General features: G+C 42.9%; 1 protein-coding gene across 1 annotated transcript in view; it reads left to right on the top strand.

The window, feature by feature from the left end:
* Positions 1 to 362: 362 nt before the first annotated feature.
* Ide (insulin degrading enzyme) overlaps positions 363 to 8771 on the top strand; it is a gene marked incomplete at its 5' end in the record, with an annotated part of 65802 nt that continues 57393 nt past the window's right edge. The window contains 3 exon segments of the mRNA NM_031156.4: positions 363 to 375; positions 4295 to 4479; positions 5719 to 5926. Coding sequence (NP_112419.4) covers positions 363 to 375; positions 4295 to 4479; positions 5719 to 5926 — 406 coding nt within the window.

The following is an 8771-nucleotide window of genomic DNA, read 5'->3' as shown; positions in this document are numbered from 1 at the left end:
CCTAGACCCTTGTCTTGAGGTGTTAATACAGTGTTTTATCCAGAGTAATAGCTGCTGGTTGAGCTCTAGGTACCAGCTTGTCTCCCTACCCCGGTACTGGGGTTAGAGTGAGCTGAAGCACCCAGCTTTTACATTGACCTCAGAGACCTGAACTCAGTTCCACCTGCTTACATGGTAGGCATTCTGTAGACCAAGGCATCTCCCTGGTCCCAGTTTTGTATTTTACATTAAGAAATATTTATTTTTATTTTCTGAATGGGTGTTTTGTCTATATGCATGTCTGTGCAGCACATACATGCCTAGTTCCTGCAGAGGCCAGAAGAAGGCATTGGATTCCCTGGGACTAGAATTAGTCAGTTGTGAGCTACTGTGTGGGTGCTGGAAATTGAACCCCTGAACCTCTGGAAGAGTAAGCCAGTGCTCTTAAGGGCTGAGCCATCTCTCTAGCCTTTACTTTGTTTTTTAAAGAAAATATTTGCATTTTAGCATTGCCTGTATAAAAGCACGATATGAGTAAAACTTTTTGTTTTATATGTGTGCTTTGTCTGCATGTTGTATGTGCTCCACTTGTGTGCCTGGTGCTGTAGGGGCCAGAAGAGGACATAGCCTTTGAAACTGGAGTTACAGATGTTTGTGAGCCACTTGGTGGGTTCTGGGAACTAAACCTGAGTCCACACACTCTTAATCATGGAGCCATCTCCCTAGTCCTGCATTATGTGAGTTTTAAAATCAGTACAATACATTTAGTATTACTTACAGTATTGATCTTTAAAATACCAAATATCGGTCAAGAATGACGGTACATACTTGTAATCTTAGTTCTTAGGAGACCAAGGTGAGAGGACAGTGAATCTGAGGATAGCTTTGGCTATGTAAAGAGAACAACCTATCTTACAAAAACAAAACAAAACCCAGCCAAACAAAATCTAAGCATCATTTCTGAAAAGAAGATCTATGAGAATGTGGTAATAGCCAATGTCTTTGGCATATCAGCTTTTCTTCTGCTTACATACACAATTACATATAACTTCAAAGAGGAAAATATTCTGCTAGAAATTGTGTATGGAAGCCTAAGATTGATCCTTGATTGTTCTTCCATTGTAACTGATGGAGTGAGGTTTCTCTGGCAAGCCCATAGTTTCCCATGAGGCCAGCCCTGCTAGCCAGCTTGATCTGGGGATCTCCAGGCTTCACCTCTGGAGGCTGGAATGACAGGTGAGCCACCCCACCCACCTGACAGCTCTGTGGGTTGTGAGGATCTGAACTCTGGTTCTCATGCTTACGTGGCAAGGGCGTAGCCGCTGCGTCATCTAAAACCCATGTCTGGAGGTTTTCACACACTATTTTTATCTAAATAATTGCACACCTACTTATGTTTCCTGTGGTTTATCTTTAGGTCTGGCTACTGGTCCGATTACTTGTTTTTCATTGTTATAGTGTGGACTATCTATGCATACTAGGCCAGTGTTCTACCTCTGAGGTGTGTCAGAAGCCCTGGCTGTTAGTCTTTACTAAAGATCTACTTTTGTCTTCTAAGTAAGAAGCCAGGGTACTAGCATAGGTTCATTTCTTCTCCGTAGTTTCAGATGTGTTTTGACTTTACCTGTTTCGAATGTGAACTAGCCGATATTTGAGTTTTAATGTTTTGTCTCTTAATCAGTTCCTAGTTAGACAAAAATACTATCTATCCTACTTTAACGCAAGCAAGCAAACAAACAAAACCGAAACCAAACTATGCAAAACCTCCAATCTGGAGTCCCTTCATTGTACCAACCCCAATAAGAACCCTGTAAAGTCCCATTTGCTGGTGCTGCTTTTTTCTATCACTGTCTCCAGCCTCCCTGGAGAAGAAAGGGAAGACCTGCCTGAGGAAGTCCTTGGAAAGATGAGGTGTCCAGACACGTCCTGTCCCAGCAGCGCTTTAACACATTACAAAAATCACTTGAGGCTTCCCGGCTTTGCATTATTTCATTCCTGGCTTTGGCTGCTTTCATAATGCAGCTTGTTTATCTTGTTATGAAATACTTCCCAGCATTGTTCTTCGTGGAGGCTATTCCATGTGATCTGAGCATATGTGTGTTCCTGATCAGCCTTATCATAGAATCTACCAAATTGAGCAATTTGACTGATTCAGTATAGATTCTCACACAACTTCTCACCTTACTCTCTGTCTCAGTCAGGGTTTGTATTCCTGCACAAACATCATGACCAAGAAGCAAGTTGGGGAGGAAAGGGTTTTTTCGGCTTACATTTTCACATTGCTGTTCACCACCAAAGGAAGTCAGGACTGGAACTCAAACAGGTCAGGAAGCAGGAGCTGATGCAGAGGCCATGGAGGGATGGATGTTCCTTACTGGCTTGCTTCCCCTGGCTTGCTCAGCCTGCTCTCTTATAGAAACAAGACTACCAGCCCAGAGATGGTCCCACCCACAAGGGGCCTTTCCCCCTTGATCACTAATCTAGGAAATGCCTTACAGCTGGATCTCATGGAGGCATTTCCTCAACTGAAGCTCCTTTTCTGTGATAACTCCAGCTGTGTCAAGTTGACACACAAAACCAGCCAGTACAATTGACCCCTTGTCAATTTGACACACAAACACATCACTATTAAGCCTCAACCCTTACATTCTTATTCATCCCCAAGGTCTAAATAACTTTAAACGTCCCACAGTCTTTACATATTAAAAGTTCAATCCTTTTAAAATATCCAATATCTTTTAAAATCCAAAGTCTTTTTACAATTAAAAGTCTCTCTTAACTGTGGGATCCACTAAAATATTTTCCTTCAAGAGGGAAAAATATCAGGGCACAGTCACAATCAAAAGCAAAAATTTAAACTCTAAAATAGCAATGGCCTGAAAAGAGTCTTTAATTTTCCCTCCGAAATTTCACAAGTCAAGCCTCCATCTTCTGCGCTGTTCTCAACATTATCTTCCAAGCTCCTACACAACATCTGACAGAGCTCTTAACATCGAATGGATCTTCTAGCCCAAAGTTCCAAAGTCCTGCCACAGTCCTCCCAAAAACATGGTCAGGTTGTCACAGGAATACCCCACTCCTGGTACCAATTTGTCTTAGGGTTTCTGTTCCTGCACAAACATTATGACCAAGAAGCAAGTTGGGGAGGAAAGGGTTTATTCGGCTTACACTTCCATACTGCTGTTCATCACCAAGGAAGTCAGGACTGGAACTCAAGCAGGTCAAAAAACAGGAGCTGATGCAGAGGCCATGGAGGGATGTTCTTTACTGGCTTCCTTCCCCTGGCTTGCTCAGCCTGCTTTCTTATAGAACCAAGATTACCAGCCCAGAGATGGTCCCACCCATAAGGGGCCTTTCCCCCTTGATCACTAATTGAGAAAATGCCTTATAGTTTGATCTCATAGAGGCATTTCCTCAACTGAAGCTCCTTTCTCTGTGATAACGTCAGCTGTGTCAAGTTGACACACAAAACCAGCCAGTACACTCTCTAACAGACACCTTTGAATCTGTGTGAAAGTAGTTATTGGTAATTAAAACCCATTTGTAGAAGCACACTGACCAGATCATCCTGTGTCAAGTCCTCACTGAAGTGCTCGGCTAGATAAAAAAATGGCTCCACAGAACAGCACTGTTAATGCTCCTCTGAGAGGTGTGAGGGGGAAGAGGAGGGATTGCTGCACCCCATAGGTAGCCTATAAAACTTTTCCTTCAGGGCAGGGCACAGTGGGAAAGCAAGCTTAGCTCTTTGTGTGTGTGTGTGTGTGTGTGTGTGTGTGTGTGTGTGAGAGAGAGAGAGAGAGAGAGAGAGAGAGAGAGAGAGAGCCAGCTAGCCCCCAGGTCAGCCCCTCCGAGCAGAGGCTGCAGCAACATAAGTTGCAGCCAGGTAGGTGTTTGTTTTATTTTCTGTTTTGGATGATGTTATGTCAATTAGCTTGATGATCACTCTTGCTTCCCTTTCCTCCCCTCTCCTCCCCTTCCCTCTCCTCTCTCCTCTTCTCCTCTTCCTCCTCCTCCTCCTCCTCCTCCTCCTCCTCCTCCTTGGTTTGGTTTTTTGAAACATGGTTTCTCTATGTAGTCCTGCCTGTTCTGGAACTCTAGACTAGGCTGGCCTCAAACTCTGAGATCCTCCTGCTTCTGCCTCCCAAGGGCTGGGATGTGCCACCAACTCTTTGTTTCTTTTTTCCTTTATTCATTTCCCTCCCTCCCTCCCTCCCTCCCTCCCTCCCTCCCTCCTCTCTCTTTCTCTCTTTCTTCCCTCCCCCCCTTCTCCCTTTCTTGAGCAGTTACTGTATAACAACTATCCTTTTCTTTCCAGATTCCCAAAACAGACTTACAGCACAATGAGTAATCCGGCCATCCAGAGAATAGAAGACCAAATTGTCAAGTCTCCTGAAGACAAACGGGAATACCGTGGACTAGAGCTGGCCAATGGCATCAAAGTGCTTCTCATCAGCGATCCCACCACAGACAAGTCCTCAGCGGCCCTCGATGTGCACATAGGTACAGTCTGTGCACATAGGTGCACATAGGTGCAGTCTGTGGACGAGCCAGGGGCAGTAGTGTTGGATAGATGGTGCTGTGAGCATAAGAACCCGGTAGTTATCACAGTTTCCTTTTTTCTTCTCATTTTTATTATTTTTGCTGTTTGTTTTGGTTTTGGTTTTGAGACAACCTAAAATTCAATGTCTTTCCCATGTTGGCCTCAGATTTGACGTAATCCTCCTGCTTCTCAAATGCTGGGATTATAGACACAAGCCACCATGCCTGCTTGCGGTGTTTTGAGACAGGGCCTCATTGTTAACCCAGATTGACCTGGAACACATCTGATAGGGTCCTGTAAGGCTTCCAGCTTAGGTTATAGCAGCAAAGAAATCCATTTCACCCTCTATGCCAGTTACTTTCTTGGCATATTTAACTTGCTATTTTATAGACTCTTGAGTACACATTTTTTTCTGTATGTAATGTCACTTAAGCCCTATTATCTTCTACACACATATATATATGCTTAATGGGAAAATACTTGTTTTCAATACTTTTTTTTTAATAAAAGCTTTAATTTAGTGACATTTTAGTATTGGGGAAATAAGGTAATATTGAGCAAATCACTACTACTTACCTTAATGAAGTGTTTTGCAAATATCTACTTTGGTTTTTTCTTTGTTTTTGTTTTTTGTTTGACCCCCTCCCCTCCCCCCGCACAAGGTCTCTGTTGTGTAGCCCTGGCTGTCCTGGAACTCACTATGTAGATCTGGTTGCAAAAATCTAATCTGTATTCAAAGTAGAAAGGTAGGAATATATAAAAGACATAACCAAGCCAAAAGAAGTAAAGCATTCTGCTTAAAACATCACCGCTTTGCTGGGGGTAATGGGACGTAGCAATTGGGAGCTGGAGGCAGGAGGCTTACTGCAGGTTGAAGACCAACATGGGGTACATAGAAAGGCTGTGTCTCAGAACAGCAGCAAATGGAAAATTAGAAATAGGAGACCTTTGTAACTCCTCAAACCAGCCTCCCCAGGGACATCACACAATTGGCGCATGTTGCCCCTAAGTGATGTCCGGGCAGGAACTAGGGTCTAGGTCTGCTTGTTTACTTCCTAAATAATGGCATTTCAGAGCGCCCTCGCTAACTCCCTCTGTGCGTTGTCATGCTAAGAATTTCAACCCACTTACAATTCATCTTCATTTACTAGCCTTCAATACTGAGAAGTGATTAAGTCTTTGTGTGTTTTCTCTTTCAGGTTCACTGTCAGACCCTCCAAATATTCCTGGCTTAAGTCATTTTTGTGAACATATGCTGTTTTTGGGAACCAAGAAATATCCTAAAGAAAATGAATATAGCCAGTTTCTCAGTGAACATGCTGGAAGTTCAAATGCATTCACCAGTGGAGAACACACCAATTATTATTTCGATGTTTCCCATGAACACTTGGAAGGAGCCCTGGACAGGTAATACTGAATGCCTTGCAAATTACTGAACTTTGACCAGTGAGCATTAATAAAAATAGTAATTATTACTTTTATAAAGATGACATCACTGTTTTATAGTTTAGCAAAGATAGAGTTTTGCAAAGGTCTGGTGGTCACCTGAGTGCTGGCCCTTGCTACCAAGGTTGTTGACCTGAGTTTGTTCTAGGATCCACATGGTGGAAGGAGAAAACTGACCCCTGCAAGTCGTCCTCTGACCGCCATGTGCATCCCCTCTCCTCCACCCTGCCCAAGATAATCAAATAAAGTAGTGTTTTGTTTTGTTTTGTTTTGTTTTAAAGAAAAGATGTTTTGTAGGCAGGCATGGTGGTGAATGCCTTTAAACCCCATACTCTGTAAGCAAAGGTAGATGGAGCCCTGTGAGTTCCAGGCTAGCCAGGACTACACAATGAGACCCTGTCTTTAAATTATACATATTTACTAGGAGGTGATGGCACACACCTTTAATCACAGCACTTGGGAGGCAGAGGCAGGAGGATCTCTGTGAGTTTGAGGCCAGCCTGACAGAGCGAGTTCCAGGACAGTGAGGGCTATACAGAGAAACCCTGTCTTGAAAAACCAAAACAATATAACAATAACAACAACAACAATAACAGTAAATAAGAACACATACACACACACACACACAGTGCACTTCCCCACCCCCACTGTGTTTTATAGAGCAGAAAGGTAATGACAGCTGTCACATATTTACCTTGTGGTAGAAGGGAAATAATGATACAACTGTACGCTGGCCTCAGGCCTATAAAATATTATATTGCCTTATAAAATCCTCACTGGCTTTCTCGGTCTAACTGGACACGCATCTTTAACACACGGTAACAAACCTCTGACAGGGTCCAGAGAGATGATGGCTCAGCAGCAGGAACACGGTTGCTTCTGTAAAGATCTGGATTTGGTCCCCGCCACCCACTTGGTGGCTCATACCCATCTCTAACTTCAGTTCCGGTGATCTGATGCCCTCTTCTCCCTTCCTCGTGTATCAGACACACACATGGTACACATGCATACATGCAGGCAAAACACTCATAAACATTTTTAAAAAATTAGAAATTAACCATGCAGTGGTGGTGCACGCCTTTAATCCCAGCACTTGGGAGGTAGAGGCAGGCGGATTTCTGGGTTCGAGGCCAGCCTGGTCTACAGAGTGAGTTCCAGGACAACCAGGGCTATACAGAGAAACCCTGTCTTGAAAAACCAAAAAAAAAAAAAAAAAGAAGAAGAAGAAAAGAAAAGCACACTTTGTGTTCCAGAATGCTATATCTTAGATATTCTCTCTTTAATTTCATACTTCTCAATGATACTTACTTAGTGAATATAGAACTAAAAACAAAACAAAACAAAACAAAAAAAAGCAAGATTCTGTGCACTAGTGTGTGGGTGCCAAGAGTTTGTGTTATGTGTTCGTATGCAGGCAGGGGGATGCCACAGAGTACTTGTCGAGGTCAGATGACAGCCTTGCATGTCGCTTCTTGACTTCACCATTTGAAGTAGTCTCTTGTCATTTACTACCACAGAGCACACAGGGCTGGAGGTCTGCCAGCCATCTCCTGAGGAGTGCTGGGATTACAGATGCCTGGTGCTACTGTCTGGCTTTGTGTAGATTCTGGGGAAGCCCAGTTCACGACTTAACTTTTGCACAGGAAAGCGCTTAATTCACTGGGCCACCTCCCCTGCTTAGATACACACTATCTCCCACTGTTTCACTTGTAAGGGTGTCTTGAAAGTATTTTATGGACCAGGCTCGGTTAGGACAGCACAATTTCTTTTATTTAAACAAATTTAAATTTCTTGGATGTACTTTGTGCGTCCATGGGTGTCATGCACATGCAGCAGGACACACGTAGAAATCAGAGGACAGCTTGTGAGAGTCTCTGATCTCCTTCCTCTATCAGACTCGGTGGCAGGCACCTTTACTTCTAATTTATGTATGTACATCAGAAGAGGGCATCAGATCCCATGGGACCACAGTTACAGATGGTTGTGAGCCACCATGTGAACACAGGACTTCAGGAAGTCCTATGGAATAAAGAAAGGTATATTAGTTGCTTTTGTTAGAGCTACATACCATGTTATTTGTTGAATTGATGCTTATTAAAAATTCATAGACCATTTAGCATTTCATAAGAGCTCGTAATCCTGACTTAGTCAGACCGAGGTGACATGCTTGAGTTTTTTCATTGCACTGTTTTTTTTTTCTTACTAATTAAAGTTTTCCTAAAATTCAAGTCACTTAATTTGTCTGTCCTGAGGTGCCTGAGTTTTAATGAGATTCCACTGCAGGCTGTACATTTAAGTTATATGTATGTAAGTATGTGAGTGAGATATGTAGTGTGTGTGTAATCTGTGTTTAAGGGTGTGTGTTAGTATGTAACTGTGTGTGAGTGTCTCAGTGTATAAATGTGTGTGATGTGTATGTGATTATAATGTGTGTGTGACTGTATGTATGTATGTGTGTGAACATGTGTGAGTGTCTGTGTTGGGGATAGAGTGCGTGCATATGTCTTGATGCATATACGGAGGAGAGAGGACAACTTTTTTTTTTTTAAGATTTATTTTATGTATGAATACACTGTAGCTGTCTTCAGACACACCAGAAGAGGGCATCAGATCTCATTACAGATGGTTGTGAGCCATCATGTGGTTGCTGGGAATTGAACTCAGGACGACCTCTGGAAGAGCAGTCAGTGCTCTTAACCACTGAGCCATCTCTCCGAGGACAACTTTTAGGATTTGGTTTTCTCTTGTTACTAAGGGTTCCTGATATCACAGTTAGATAGTTAGGCTTACAAGGCAAGTACTTACT

This window comes from Mus musculus, chromosome 19 (assembly GCF_000001635.26).
Source record: "Mus musculus strain C57BL/6J chromosome 19, GRCm38.p6 C57BL/6J".
NCBI classification, from domain to species: domain Eukaryota; kingdom Metazoa; phylum Chordata; class Mammalia; order Rodentia; family Muridae; genus Mus; species Mus musculus.
Note: the sequence above shows the minus strand (reverse complement) of the source record. Positions and strands in the feature narration are given on the sequence as shown.